Here is a 16,568-nt window from a genome sequence, read left to right on the forward strand (position 1 = left end):
TGACGTTTCGTGACCATTTAAGTCTGTTCGGTGGAAGGGTTATGGTTGAACTTCACGTGTGCTCGTAAGTAATCGTAGGTCTTTCCCGTATTTCAGGCTCAGAGACCGTTTTGCAAGCTATAATTACGTTACATATTTGAAAGCCCGAATGATTTCAGTTCATAACGTTACATTTTCACGAATATTTCTCATTGATACAGTGAAGACATGCAAATAAACGTCACGTGGAAAACTGAAAGTGCAGGTGATGTGTATTTTGCGTCAGTACTATATAAAGCACAACACCAGTGTTAGTGATTTGGTCCTTATAAATAGCTGTTCAGTGATGGAAGATAATAACGCGTTGGTTAAACAATATTGTTGACATGTGTGATGAGAAACTGTCTTGAAGAATTTAGGAGACTTCTGCCCTAATGACGAGTAGGCTGTAGGAATCGGGGCCAACACCTGTCCAAGAGAGAACATACTTTATCCATCAGTTTTAATGAGTAAGTTGATTTCCTGCACGGCTTGTCTTTTCGTTGTTCCTATCTTTGTGTTCACAGGAATCGTGCGTAAATGGCATTGCTAGGATAATAACTATCAAGTACCAAAGTAGTAATTAAGGTAATGAATGAATGAGTCTGAAGGTGGCTGTCTTCTTTATTGTTGCGCCGTGTAGTCTGGTAGAAGTGAACCGACCTTTCAGAGGTCCTTTCTGCCTCCATCATCAGGGTGATCATCGCCCTGATGAAGGAGCAACAACCCGGAAGACGCCATCTACAGATGGTCGCTTGAATTTCATGTAGAATGATGACGTCATTACCCATCATCATCTGCGCGTGACTAAGCTGACCAAACATAACCAAACTTCTTTACGCCTGTACGCATTTAATAATCATAGAACGGCTGAACTGAAATATATGGAATTTTATATAGGCGTTATGACATACTGCTGCAAACTCATAACTTATTATCTTTCTACACTCAGTAATACCAACTAGATGGTCTCTTAATTTGTTAGATAGAACGATGACGCCATTACCCACGATCCTCTGCGCAACACAAAGTTGTTGGATGTTTGCACGAAATACCATGATTTACTTAACATTTCAAAACAGTTACTGGATAATTAAGTCAAAGTTCACTATTTGAAAAGGCAGTTTCTTACACAGCAAAAAGTGTGGCCACTTCTGTCAGAATGTATAGGTAGTGGATTTTGGTATGACGTGTTGGGCGTTCAGCACCAGTTATTTTAGTTGTATGATATGGGAGTGTGTGTATTTATATTCTGTATTGTCTCACCTGTGCATGTCATTCTTCATGTAGTAAAATTAACTACTCTGTATGTAGGTACATCATACAGTTTCTTCTTTACCTTGTAACATTTCTTAGAGATCCTAATTGTTAGACTTATATTCCTTTGCTACTAAGGTTTCTGTGACTTTAATTGAAATAAGTCGATTCCTTTCCATTTATTATATTCATAAAGCTCCTTGGAGTCTACGAGAGTTATCTGATAACTACATTGACATTTGAGGATCTCACAGTGGGGAAGATGTTGATTATGATCTGGGTTATGTTGCCATCTGGCTTTGTAGTTGGTTATCAGCATTTACCTTAAATGTTGGTAACAACATACAAGGTCATATGTCATTACAACCCAAAGAACAGTTAACATCTACATGTTACTGGATGACAGTAGTCCTTGGTTGGAGTTCACTACAAATTGATGCTGTGCAGTGATTTAATGGCAGAACATCTGCTTGTTATTTGAAAACTTTGTGACTGCTTAGTCACTTATTTATAGAAACTTAGGAGTTTTGGATTGGCCCATCTTGATAGGAGAAGTGTCCATTTCTTCCAAGTCCACATTCATAAAGAATCACTCCACATTTATAAATTATACACAAACATATAAATCATATTCATATTTATTCATTTTACACTATTCCAATATTAAAATGAGACAAATATACCTCATTAACAAATATATTTATAATCTGTAAATAATGTAGGATTTGAGGTTTTCATGGAGTTGGTGTTCTGACAGTGGTCTTATGGGTTCTTGTTCCATGTAGTTACATTGTATACCAGTGTTTTAGAGCAATATGCTACCTCAGTTTTCAGGGTTTAAGATGGAGGAACATGCCTTGGACAAAAAATGAAGAAGTGTGACTAACTGACTGGTATAGTTCATTATTTATTTAGGTGATTTTTTTACAAACTTATGTCACTAAAATTTAAATCTCTGCATGATATACACATTTATTACAGTCAGCTGTTAATTACTACAGTTCAATAAGCCAAGAGAGTGAAGTTCTATGTCATTACTTTGTTTTCTTCAAGACAGTATTTCTGAATTGGTGTTTATACACAGAACTGCAGTAGATTGTTTGTTATATGGTACTTTGGCTCTTCATAACTATTAACTTAGCCAACACTCACCACCATGATTAAAGTTTATTTTACTTTCTTTGGTGTTTCAGTACAGATTCCATATTTTAACCTTTATCATCTAGGTGAAGGTGATTTAAGGCCCTGTAATATGGATCTGTCAGCTTGACTTAAAGTCAGAGGTTAATGGTATAGCAGTATGCTAGTGCAATGCACATAAAGCTGGACTGCACGTAAGATGCGACACAAGGAAAATAATGATTAATATCTTCTGTGATCTTCAGAATTCATCAGACACAATTCTGTTATCAATATTTACATTAAAACATGTTTTGTAAGCTATGTGCTATAATGAAACTGTCTATTGAATTCTGAGGACATGATGTATGCAAAAAATATAGGTAAGATGTTGTCATGTATTTTTTAATTGCCAGCACTGTGCAATTCACTTATTTTTAGTATATACCGAGTAGGCTGAACAAAGAAAATGCACAAAAAAGTACTGGGCTTAGTTGCAGCTACAGTTTTCATTTTGAAATGAACTCCAGAGCAGAGACTATGATTATTTACAAAATATAATTCTGCCCCTCTGTTATATCAAAAAGGAGGAAGTAAAAATATGATTTCCAGATGGTATCCTCTTTTGGGAATATAGTTTACTTCAATTTCCAAATAACAACCCACATCACTTATTTTCTGAGAGAAAAGAAGAAACTGATAATTTATTATGGCCATATCCTGTCAGTCTTAATTACACTAACTTTGGAAACTGTTCTCCAATCAACAGTATAATTAATTATCACTATAGTATCGTCTCTTGAGGGTGCGATATTTACGCAGCATATAGAGCGCTTCAAGTTCCTTCACCACATAATTGCCATGAGCAATCAAAATGTCAATTTTCTTTGGATCACTAACTTGTTTATTCTTACTGAAAGCTCGCTTCAGGCGAGTTCGAAAGTAATCATAACCTTGTGGATATTCTCGGCCAAGATGCAGTAACTAAAACATGGAAATTGCATATAATTTACATCTTAATGTTTATTACACGGGAATATAGGATTTAAATCCCTGTACTATGGGGCTGTGGACTAGACTTTAACTGTTGGGTTAGTGGCATAATAGTATGCTAGTGTCACATGCGGCCAGCTGTACCATGTGTAAAATGCAATGCATGGTCAACTGAACTGCCAGTATATGCAATGCACAGCCCATAATTGTTTAGACAGTTTAAGATATCATTAACTTAGAATATGGTTTCAGAATGAGGAATGTGTAATTTTATGGTACAAAGATGAATTACTTAGAGGTTCTTTACAAATATGGATACTTTATACTGATGTATATTGTATTGATAAATAATAAATTACATGTGTACCTGCCCTTTCTTTTAAAATAATAGAATTGTAATTATGAAACAGTGGCACAGAATGTGGCTATTGTATTTAAAGAATAGTCTCCATGGTACTGCAGTACCTCTTTGGGAATTGGAATTTTGACATATATATATGAAACTTTCTTCATATTAATAATAGCTTATTTAAAAATTCAATATGACAACAAAGTGGGGGGGGGGGTCAATAACATTCATTTTATCTACCACTTTGGTACAATACTAAATTGAGAATCACATTGTGGAGAGTCATTTGTTAGGTTGGGTCAGGCGAAGTTATCAATGAGTTTAGATTGCATGTGATATTAGATTATATTTCATTTGGTTAAATGCATACATGTAACACAAAACTAATTCTAAATTTCGAAAATTGTTTGTATAAAAATTATGGAACTGAGGTCGCCAAAGATGACAATTGTAAACATACGTTGAAAAACTAACCATCAGTTGCCAAAATTGATTCCATAAGTAGCGTATATTCAAATACAGAATGTGAGCTACATTGCAACGCAATTAAAATTCAATAAAAACAGATTACCACGTTTTGAAGCAACTCACCGTTTTGTACAGGTTAATAACACGACTCTTTTGAGACATCTTAATAGAAACGTACAAAAGATGTTCTAAGAAAACTCCGTTATATTCTTCGGCCTTTGTATAATATACACATTACACACATCACCGAAATTCGACCATACAGTTTAAAGTTTGATTCCAAATAATGTATCATTCTATACTTAAATATTGCATTCTCCCGGCAGATGTCGCGCAAATAGCTCACAACCTGATCAGAATAACAGCAACATCAGTATCGTATACATAAATGGATTTTCGGACATGTACGTGCTATTCATTACCGTTGCCATTGCCATTGTTCGGTGATCGTTGACTGTTAAGTTTCACGACTGATATCCGACTGAATTAATTTAATAACTAGACAATGTCTGCTGAAAGTGGACCTGAATCCACGAGATTAAATTATTATTCGGTTTGCAAGTGGAAGCAACTACAAATTGGCTGGATAGAATTTCGTGAAATTTGGTAGGGACATTATGTCATTGGAAAATTTTCGATGTTTAACACGGCCAGAGGTTATTCGCAATTTTCTTCAAATGCCGGTATAGTACCTTATATTAAGCCACGACCGCTTCCTTCCACGTCTTTCCAATTCATTATTCACTATCATATTTTAATTAGCCGCTATATGGTCTTAGCTACTGAAACAGCGTCGTTAAATAAACTATAAATAGATCAATTTTCGTAATATTATAATATCCCATATTCGGCAATTTGAATGTGATTGATGCTTAAACTCGTGAGGTGGGACTCCGATAACGCCATTACGCCGTTGTCCAAGAGTAACTCTGTCATCATCATAGACGTCCTTAACCTTGATGAAAGTCGCCTCGCTGTGATGCCCACCTGTACGCGCGTGAGAAAGTAGGAGTGAAGTTGAACTAATTCTTTTACACGGTTGGTTCTTGTATTGGCTGGTTAGTCGTCACATTGTGGTTTTAATGTGTACGAATACAGAAGCCTGACGCACACGTGTCCATGGAAACACATTAATTAATTATCCAGCATGACGTTACCATGGCGACTTAACTACATTAAATCGTAAAGATATATGATGATCTTATCTGCTGCTTTGTGGAAGCAACTCCACAGACATTTAAAGCTTCCTAAGCTTACAGATTCTGTTGCATTTCTAGTTTCGTTTGGAACGAAACATCCTATATGTGAATTTGTATAGCTTGTACCACCATGAAACATTATAGGATTTAGGATTCAGGAGGGTGTGATTTATTGATCCAGCTTTAGGAGTCCTAGGCGGGGATTTTCCTCCCGGTATTGAGAAGTTCGGGGACCTATAAATCACACAACTGTTCCGAATTTGCCTTCTGAAGATAATAATGCACTTTATACCGTTCACGAATGTCCGCTAAAAACTTTCGACCTTATACCTTACATGAAAATTTTATTGAAGATTTATTGTATGGGAACAAATAGCACACATCCGCCAACTGCACGCAGTGCTAGATCGAAGGATCGATTTCCGACAGCGCCATATCTAGTAGGTAAACAGCTAGACGGCAGATTTCCATCGCAATGTCCACTTTAAGTATGGGAGCCGGAACATTTCTTCCAGATGGCACAGGTGTGACGTCGATGATTCTTGAAGTTGCAAGGAGTCGTAGGAAGCTGATATTCGATGTGAAGACGAAGATGGACCTACAGGATGTTCAATGTAAAATTAAATGCAGACAACATACGTGGGTCTACCTACATTTGTTGAAGAGCCCGTACTATTCTGAACACGCTTCACAACTGTTTTTGAAAACTGTAAGCCTTATGGAGTCTGAGGACTGTATGACCGTGTGTGTATTTCTAGCAACGCCAGTCCGATTTTGACAAAATACGAGGCGCGTCCTCAAAGTAAGTTTCCCACTCGTCCCACAGCTAGCAAACCTTATATTGCGCGAAGCGACTGTGCATACGTGATAGAGCAAATACGTAGCATGGCGCATGCACTAACGGCAATTCCCGCGTTCTCACAGTAGCATCGTTGCAGCTGTTGAAGATGGAGGTTCTTATTCCAGCTCCCGGCGACTGTGAAGTGCGGTCAGTGATAACGCTAGGCCGCACACGGCTCGACGGACAGCAAGTCTCCTGCAGGAGTTCAGCTGGGAGGTGTTTAATCATTCACCCTACAGCCCGGACCTCGCTCCCAGTGATTTCCATCTTTTCCTACACCTCAAGAAATTCCTGTCCGGTCAGCGTCAGCGTTTTGAGAATGACAGAGAGGCGGAGATGGTTGTCACACAGTGGTTCCAATCCCAGGCGGCAGACTTCTACGACACAGGTATTCAAAAGTTGGTGCCACGGTATGACCAATGTCTCAATTCCGGTGGCGAATATGTTGAAAAATAGCTGGACACTTGCTGTATCTGTTGCAATAAATATTTCCATGAAATTGTGTTTTGTTTCTGTAAACTTACTTTGAGGACGCGCCTCGTATGATGTTTGTAACGAAAACGTACTTCCACATTTGAAGTAAAATAAACTCTACGCTTGATATTAGTTTTTAAGATAATGTAATAATAATATTAAAGATACCATTTTTTGTTGTGACATAAAGTCCAATTTTAATAATTTTAATTATAAGGCAAATAATGATAAATCGTATTTTGGTAAGCGGGATTGGACTGTTTGTGTTAATCTACAGAACATAAAAGACTCTAAGGTCACTATTCCGTTCAGATGATCAACTTTATTCAGGCCATTTTAAATTTATATTTAATATCAATCATCAGTTGCTGTTATTTGCGGGTGCATGTAATGATGATGAAGCATGCAGTTACAAATATTCTGACATCAATTATCACTTCTGAAGTGGGACTTATGGGCGTATAAAATGACTTAATTTTTATTTTTATTAGATTGCCACTGTACCCAAAATATATGATTGCCTCTAAACATATGTTACCATGACAATTTTTACAGAAAGAAAAAAAGAAAAGTTTGTAGTAGATGGATCGTGGCTTACTGTAACATCGCACGGTATGTTGTAAATGGATGTGGATGTGACACTGAGTCAACTTTTATACTGCCCCCTCAAACTCCCACACACTCCCTCAAACATCAAGAGATAAACCTTCCACCCTCAATCCTACCCTCCTCACAGAGCCAGTTACGTTATACTAGATAATGTCACACCTTAGGCTTCTAATTAATGACCGGTAGAATTGCAGAGTAAAAGAGGGTTCAAACGTGACTGAGATTGGCATGGTGGCATGCACATATAATCACTGGTAGTGGTATTATCACAGCGGAACTTTGGTTAGACTACCACCGACATTTGGCTGTGATTCATTACACCTAGGCTCAGTAATGTTTTACAACTTTTTTAAAACTTTTTCCTTAAAAATTACAATAATACTGTTGCCTGACAGTACGTGTTTTTCCTTCACTAGACGTCTTGTGTAAATTATTAGTTCTACTTAAAAAATTGATACATTTTTATTATTAAGAGACATTGTAATATTTTTCGTGTTGTACCAGCTGTGAAATGTTTTTTGGCAAAACTGTGGACTATATATAACCCCTAGTTTAACCATGTAACTCTGAAGTAGTTTAGTTTGAATGCTAGCTGAATGAGTATGATGATACTACAGGTAGTGTGAGATGCTTTTCAATATGATCACTCTGTATAATAAGACGCCCGGATGAGAGATTAATAGGCAAGTTCGAAGCGTGATATCTGCGACATCTTTGTACCATCGGAACATTAACTTCCACTACGTAGACAAATACATTTCTGTCATTCAGGACAGAAGTACCAAGTAGCCAGATCACTGGATCTTCTGCATCAATCGACATCAACCTTGACAGCAATGATATATTTTGACATTAATTCGACACCTGGCAATTAGAAAGTAAAATTAACTAAAATTATCTAAATTAAACTAATCTCATTTAACCTAACCAAACGTAATGTCTCTGGAACTAACGCCATCTGACCTAACTAAACCTTACTCAACCTAACTTATGCAAACTTAAACCAACAAAATTAATCCTGAACTAACGTATCTTAATTCAACCTAACATTATTATTATTATTATTTAGTGTTCTGTCTGACGACAGGTCCATATGAACAGGATCCTTCCCATCCTTTTCTCGGACTGGGACCTGTTCATATACGTTCTTGGCAGATGATCCAGAAGTGGTTTGCCAGTGCCATCTTCTGTGTGTGAATGGAGTAATTGTTGGGATGCCACGGAGAAACCGAGGAAGCCCCCGGAGGAAAACTCCGCGCTGCCCCACGGCCTTGCCCAACACAAGTTATAAATTCGGGCACCCAACCTAACATAACCTAACTTAAATTCGGCCTCACGAAACCTAACCTAACGTAACTGATTTTCCCGAATTAAAAAAAATATTGTTCAATTTACCTGAGAAGGAAGAATTGTCCCAACTGCTATTTATATTGATATAGAAATATCTTTTCAAGTAATTACTGTAGATGGTACTATAAAGACAAATGTTCTTGGGTTTGGGGATAATTTTTCCTGTGGTATTCAATGATATTCATCTAAAGATGATGCCTGTGGTAAGCTTCAGAGCGTGATCATTGAGAAATGTAAGCATTCTTCCGTTTCCTCCCCAAACAACACTGTATGAACTTCAGAAACAATGTAGAGTATACTGTCAGCCGCCCTAACAATAGACGCTGCTGTTCAGATTGTCGTATGTCTCGTATTTGCAAAGAATTACATTTGATTTCCCCAGGTAACGTTATTTTTAACGGTGTTTTGTCGTGTTTCTTAAATCCCACCTGATTTGATTCTCAGAAACTCTCTGTTTATGTCATAAGTATCCGTGAAAAGAACGGGGCATGTAGAAACGCAGTAAGAAGGCAAACGGCAGAAAGGAATAACACAGGGGAATGAAAATTAAAATAAATTAAATAGAGCACAAAGGTAACGGAAAGGGGCAAACTATAAATTTGTATCAGAAACATTGAAAGAAAAGGGAAAGAAAATAATTAATTTAATGTTATTTAACGATATTAAAAATAGTCGAATAAATTTGGAGCAGGTGATGTCATAGCCTCGTCGTAGGTATTGTACTGATATTACGTAGGGTCGTACAGGCCGTTCCAAATAGACTTTCGTTTTGTTAATTTCTTCTCTTAGTACAAAAAGGCTTACAAAACTAATATGCTTAAGTTACAAACTGTATGATTTGAGGTTCTCACAGCGGTGAGTATGAAGATTTCTGTCTTCTGGGTTGTTGCGCTGTTTAGTCTGGTCGATGTTAACCAACGTTTCGTAGGTCATACTGCCTCCTTCATCAGGACGATTCTTACTATGAAGATTTCTGTCTTCTGGGTTGTTGCGCTGTGTAGTCTGGTCGATGTTTACAAACGTTTCAGAGGTCATACTGCCTCCGTCATCAGGGCGATTCTTAGTATGAAGATTTCTGTCTTCTGGTTGTTGCGCTGTTTAGTCTGGTCGATGTTAACCAACGTTCCGTAGGTCATCCTGCCTCCTTCATCAGGACGATTCTTACTATGAAGATTTCTGTCTTCTGGGTTGTTGCGCTGTGTAGTCTGGTCGATGTTTACAAACGTTTCAGAGGTCATACTGCCTCCGTCATCAGGGCGATTCTTAGTATGAAGATTTCTGTCTTCTGGGTTGTTGCGCTGTGTAGTCTGGTCGATGTTAACCAACGTTTCGTAGGTCATACTGTCTCCTTCATCAGGGCGATGAAGATTTCTGTCTTCTGAGTTGTTGCGTTGTGTAGTCTGGTCGATGTTTACCTACGTTTCAGAGGTCATACTGCCTCCGTCATCAGAGTATGAAGATTTCTGTCTTCTGGGTTGTTGCGCTGTGTAGTCTGGTAGATGTTTACCAACGTTTCAGAGGTCATACTGCCTCCGTCATCAGGGTGATGTACAGAAATCTTAAAATTACAAACTGTTGACCTCGAATCCCACAATTCTTATAATGGCTTGTCCGTTGCCCAAAGCTGTTTTAATTTTTTATCGTTCGAACGCATTATTCTGTCTCTGTTTACAGTTTCGGTCTGAATGATTCGCTCAAATATTTTGTGTTATAGTTTATAGAATCGGAAATTTTATATTTTTATCCCATATACTTTAAACTTCTCGGCTGGTTTGTACCCGCTGATCCTACACCATATGCACAGTGATGGCATAAATGAATTCTATTCAGAATAGAAAAAGGAAGCTACTGGGATGATATCATGGAACTGAGGTTGGAACTTCGCAATGAAAGTGGATAAGAGATAAGAGATTTTAAAACTTTCCCTCTGCTGTATAGACACACAACCCATACGTAGGACTAAAGCTATTCAAATATCGTATATGAGCCCTTTAAATCACACGGTAAATATATATACCACTTGCTTTAACATTCAGAAACTTTGTGTTTTCCCATAGACATTTCTATGGACGTCATATGATACTCAGAATAAACAGCGATTATTTTCGTAAACATTAAAAATTATCTTGTTATTGGAGACACGTTGTTGGTTTTTTTGTGTAACGTACTGAATTATTTAAATATTTTGTAGATGTCAACATGTTTCATAGGGTTAAAGAAAATATCTTGGAGAAGTATCTGTCTCTCACATAATAAATGTTTTATTTTTGCTCAAATATTAACAGTTTATCCTTTGCAGTTCTTTATTCACTAACCATTATATAATTCCACGTCATATAGTCCGAGTTACTAACAGCGTCGTTAGATAAACCATAAGCAAATAAGTGCGAATTAACAGCAGGTAACTAGCATAAGAGTCTGTTCTCTGTTTCTCACTCGGAATCCTTGTCACTGATTAAGAAATAACGTTTGATGTACTTAAAATGTTGTTGGTGCTAGATTGATTAAGGGCATTGAGTCCAGCTGCCACCGTATGTTACACCAGCAACATGTGTTATGTACACCTTCTGGTTACGTAACGGCACACAGTGATCGAGAGCTACAGCCATGTGTAGTTTCGACGGGGTGAGACCGTGTCTTTGTGAAACTGCGGCCACTAACAGACCATTGATTGTCCCCCCACATGATGCGAGTGGATATGGATTAGGGACTGAATGTTATTGACAGGGGAAGACCGAAGGAATCGGATAAAAGCTTGTCCCAGTGCCACTTCGTCCGCCACAATCCCCATACGAGGTGCGATCGGAAGGTTTCCAGACTGCGCGTATAAAAACCCGTACACTTATCTCAGGTATTAAATTCATCCATCACCCTCGAAGTAGTTCCCCTGGGAGGGAACACAACAATCCCAGCGCCGCTGCCAAGCCTGGAAGCATCCCTGGAAATCTTTCTTTGTCAGTCTGTCAAGCACCATCTGCGATTCTGCCTGAATCTCTTGCCAAAGACTCGCCAAAACGGCTACGGAAACCTATGAAATGCTAAAGCAAGCATTTGGGGAGTCCGCAATGGGTCGTGCACAAACTTTTGTGTGGCATTCACGTTTTAAAAATGGCCGAACCTCTGTCGATGATGACGAGCGTTCTGGACGACCATCTTCGAGCACAACGCCCGAAAATGTTACGAAGATTCGGCAGGTCATTCACGAAGATCGACGTCGTACCATCAACGACTTGTGCGACATTGTTGGGATAGGCTATGGGACCTGTCAGCTGATTCTAAAGGAAGAACTCCACATGCGACGCATCATGACAACGCGCCAGCGCACACCGCCCTCAAAGTTCGGCAGTTTTTGGCCTCAAACACCATGGCCGTCATCCCGCACCCTCCTTATTCACCGGATTTAGCTCCGTGTGACTTCTTCCTCTTCCCAAAGATGAAAATTCAGCTAAAGGGAAGGAGATTTGAGACGATAGAAGAGATTCAGGCAGAATCACAGATGGTGCTTGACAGGCTGACAAAGAAAGATTTCCAGGGATGCTTCCAGGCTTGGCAGCGGCGCTGGGATTGTTGTGTTCCCTCCCAGGGGAACTACTTCGAGGGTGATGGATGAATTTAATACCTGAGATAAGTGTACGGGTTTTTATAGGCGCAGTCTAGAAACTTTCCGATCGCACCTCGTATGTGAATGGCTCCATAAACCATCCTATTTTTTCGTAACTGTAAATTCGTGATAGTAAAATTAATATAAGATATGAAGATTTGTAACGCGGTCATCAGAAAACGAAATTCTGTGTAGCTATGAACTAGGAGAGCTAATGCGAAGGATTTCTGAATACTTGTACTAATCCATGGGAACAAGAAGTGAAAGGGCAGGTTAAATGGTTAGTAGCATTCAGCATGCTGTAATATAATGCGGTAGCCCCATAAAATGTATTTTATAACTGAAGAGCAGGCCTAGTTCAAAAATAAATCCTCCAGTTACATTCAAAGAGCTTAGTGGTTGCTGAATACGTGGGGTCAACTCAGTGTGTGTGAGTGACCACGTCATTAAGTCTGAGCGGGGCCGAGTGATGCAGTCTATAAGTCGCCAGATTTATAATCAACAAGTAAGTTTCATGTCAAGTGGATAAAAATATTTTAACCAAGCTGTAAGAACAGGTAGGAAACTCTTTGCCGTCTGTCCGCTTATGGTTTGTTATAGTAATAATAATAATCCGTGGCGTAACAGGCCTCTGAGAGCCAAAGCCGACTAGCTGGCTGCTGGCCTCACGTTCACGACGTGTGATCAGCACGACGAACCCCTAGCCATCGCTAGTTTTCATGACCGGATTAAGCTACTCATTGTAGCTCCCCAATTTCCTCACACCGGTCGAAAATCTCATGAGAAATTTCTTTCCCCGAGACTCGAACCAGCGCGCATTCCGTATCACCGGTCCGAAGCATGATGCCTCAGACGCGGGACATGGTTTGTTATAGTTGTGTTTGTAATTTGTTTAACGATGGTATCAGCGGCTGAGAATGGGATAATTAGTGAACTGGAAAGGACATTGGCCGGCCGCTGTGGCCACGCGGTCTGAGGCATGGACCTCGTGCACCTGACTGCTACCACCGTGGGTTCGAGTCCCACTCAAGTCTTGGATGATTGTATAGGTAGAGGCCTTGCGTCGGGCTGATCACTCATCCAAGGAGTCCTACCATTGTCCAAACAGATCAATAAAATGAATAAATAAACCTCGACACCTACGGGTAAAAGAGGATGAGAGGAAGAAGAATAAGAAGAAAGGACATTAAAGGTGGTGATCGTATCCTAACTATTGGTGCTATTCCGGGAACTTCTGTGGACGGACTGAGGAAAATCAGGAAGTACCTCAGACAGGATAGCCGGTCTCAGGGCCGAGATTCGAACCCGGAACCTACGGAACGAATTATAAGTGGTAAATCCTCAGAAGCGATGTTCGGAATGACAATATAAAAATAACTGCTATGTAACTTTGACTGTCTGATTGGATTTCTCATTGGAATGTCTAGTAAGAAAGTACGAATGTCTGGAATTAAGTAACTGAACTTAAGTAGCACAAATTGCACAACTATAGTCAGACCTATATGTTATAGACAGTGTTAACTGTTTCATCGTTAAATAAACTGTAAATAAATAAAACATGAGGGAACTAGTTAATGAATTAGATAAATTTGAACACGTGAGCACCGCTAATAACTTATAATGATCAATTGAATAAAAATTTTCTTGGATATTATCCATCGTCTAGTAAATATAAAACGTAAAAACGACGTTTCGGAGATGGGACTCTATCTCCGTCTTCAGGTTCCTACACAGTTGGGCCCACTAGATAGCTAATCCCTATCTCCGGAGATAGGGATTATATATACTAGACGATGGATAATATCCAAGAAAATTTTTATTCAATTGACTCTTCACCATCGTCAAGAAGTTTTAGATTTGATATACTTATAATGATGTATAGTTAACAAATACGACCATGAGTGAAACAAATCTAACATTTTTGATCTTACGATTATTTCAGTACAAGCAAACAGAAGAAAACTAAAACAGCAATAAAGTCTTTTAATCTCTATGACAACGTACGTACATTAACAGATGCTCGTTTTCTTATAAGGTTTGTTGTGAAATGTGGCTAAAATCGTTTGTTAGAAACAGATAAATACGAACTTTGCAATTATTATAAAATGATGAACACCGCCTTGACAGAATTGCCTCACAGGATACAGAGACAGAAGTCTGAGAGCGGGAGGTACGTGGCAAGAACACAGCGAGTTCTGCAATCTTATAAATCTCTGTCTAAACACATTTTCTGTGAAATCTTTTAACCGCATTGTGAAGTGGGAAAAGCATCAGTTGTGGGCGCTAGGGATTCTGGGAAGGGTAGGAAATCCGAGCCAAAATCATTTTAACTTGCATTACTTGGATTTACTTGTTCTCCTTTTTATTTTGTTTATGCTTGTATTCATATCCAATGTGTTAACTCTACCCTTTTTTACATTTCTTTCCAAGAGATGCAGAACATTTCCTTTTTCCCTGTTTACTGTGTACCGTTATGTTTCTCAGTATACACTTTTTCTAACATTACGTAATTTAGCACCAAGTCTTTTAGTTTTGGCTTATTTCTTAATACAAATAGCACAAATAATTGTGTCTATTTGTTTTGTTTTTTAAATTTATAGTGTTCTGTCTGACGACAGGTCCATATGAACAGGATCCTTCCATCCTTTTCTCGGACTGAGACCTGTTCATATACGTTCTTGGCAGATGATCCAGAAGTGGTTTGCCATTGCCTTCTTCTGTGTGTGAATGGAGTAATTGTTGGGATGCCACGGAGGGAAACTCCGTGTTGCCTAGACCACGGCCTTGCCCAACACAAGTTATAAATTCGGGCACCGCCGGGAATCGAACCCGAGACCCCAGGATTACAAGGCCAGCGTTCTAACCGCTAGACCACCTCATCTTATTATTATTCAGTGTTCTGTCTGACGACAGGTCCATATGAACAGGATCCTTCCATCCTTTTCTCGGACTGAGACCTGTTCATATACGTTCTTGGCAGATGATCCAGAAGTGGTTTGCCATTGCCTTCTTCTGTGTGTGAATGGAGTAATTGTTGGGATGCCACGGAGGAAAACTCCGTGTTGCCTAGACCACCGCCTTGCCCAACACAAGTTATAAATTCGGACGCCGCCGGGAATCGAACCCGAGACCCCAGGATTACAAGGCCAGCGTTCTGACCGCTAGACCACCGTGGCGGGTCTATTTGTTATCACCAACAATTCATGAAACACATGCAGCCTGGTGTAAAATTAACATGGTAAAGGATAATATACTGCCATACTTTTTAATTTAACACAAAGATGCTAGTCAAACGAGACTTTATGAATAAACCAAGTTCTGGAAAATGTGGTGCTTTTAAGAAATATCACAATCTTATTTACATTATATTTATAAATAATTAAAAACTGAAGAGTGAGCTGTATGTTTTAAGTTTTTGCATTTAAACATATATGGATTATAATAATGATGTAAATTGAGGTTTTGTAAGATTTACTAACTGGAAACTTTAATTTGTATTTCTTTGTTGATGCTGAAATAAGTTCAAGCGTAATAATGCATTAATTATATACTATAAATATTTACCATTTTATTTCGTAAATCAGTATTAATTTTTGCATATCCAAACATAAAAACCAGTTGTTGTTTAGGTCTATTTTAACGCTGATAAAGCATAATGAAAATTTTACCAGGCCTCAGTATACGATTATGTTGACGTAGAAAGCATGTTTGAAATTATGTCAGACGTGAAATGTGTTTGACGATCACTTTTGTGTGATCGAATAAAAGGCTTGCATTTACCAATCAAAGCCACACGCCCCCCCCCCCCACACACACACATATATATATATATATATATATATATATATATATATATATATATATATATTTGTAGTTGCCTACCGACTGAAATGTAGAAACGAAAGGTCCGTGTTGAATCTATTGACGAAAATACAATCCATGGAATAATTGAAATTATAATTAACTATGTTCGGTAGGTCCCTGAGCATTCACAGATATTCAAACAATCAGTTCTTTTAAGTTTTAATTAGAATTTACAGGCGTTATTAGTTTAATTTCAGGATAAATTCACCAAAAAGTACAGTGGAATTTTGGTACAGCGGAGTTTAAAGTAATTGCTAAGGGTTAAGGCTAGTTCACACTGGTGTAGTGCGAAGACGCATCACTGGAGCGAGTTACCATTGTGTATACAGCTACCCGACTCGTTTAAGCAAGCACTTGAATGCAAACTGGATTATAAGTAATATTAACATAAATAAATCGATCTGGTAACTCGTTTCAGTGACACGT

General features: G+C 38.5%; 2 protein-coding genes across 3 annotated transcripts in view; one reads left to right on the forward strand and one right to left on the reverse strand.

Annotated features, from left to right (window-relative positions):
- Nucleotides 1–359: 359 nt before the first annotated feature.
- The window catches only part of kek2 (leucine-rich repeat, immunoglobulin-like domain-containing kekkon 2 protein), a 403,862-nt gene continuing 387,653 nt past the window's right edge, over nt 360–16,568 (forward strand). For both annotated transcript variants that reach the window (XM_087347128.1, XM_087347129.1), the window contains exon 1: nt 360–488. The gene's annotated coding sequence lies outside the window, so the exon portion shown is untranslated. The remainder of the gene's footprint in view (nt 489–16,568) is intronic.
- On the reverse strand, nt 2,163–4,541 carry osi (electron transfer flavoprotein regulatory factor orsai). The gene is made up of 2 exons (XM_087347139.1): nt 4,328–4,541; nt 2,163–3,378 (listed from the first exon to the last, which is right to left on the reverse strand). Exons 1-2 carry the CDS (start codon nt 4,364–4,366, stop codon nt 3,169–3,171), a joined length of 249 nt encoding a protein of 82 aa, XP_087203265.1. The 5' UTR covers nt 4,367–4,541; the 3' UTR covers nt 2,163–3,168.

This window comes from Zootermopsis nevadensis, unplaced genomic scaffold (genome assembly GCF_977971745.1).
Source record: "Zootermopsis nevadensis isolate Lab colony 2312 unplaced genomic scaffold, Znev_1.0 Znev_ptg000011l, whole genome shotgun sequence".
In the NCBI taxonomy this organism is placed as follows: Eukaryota; Metazoa; Arthropoda; class Insecta; order Blattodea; family Termopsidae; genus Zootermopsis; species Zootermopsis nevadensis.

Bases quoted from the DNA above. Each gene is read 5' to 3' on its own strand.
- osi (XM_087347139.1), bottom strand. From the start codon at position 4,366: ATGTCTCAAAAGAGTCGTGTTATTAACCTGTACAAAACG. The intron at 3,379-4,327 runs GTGAGTTGCTTC...TCCATGTTTTAG, and splicing joins TTATTAACCTGTACAAAACG to TTACTGCATCTTGGCCGAGA.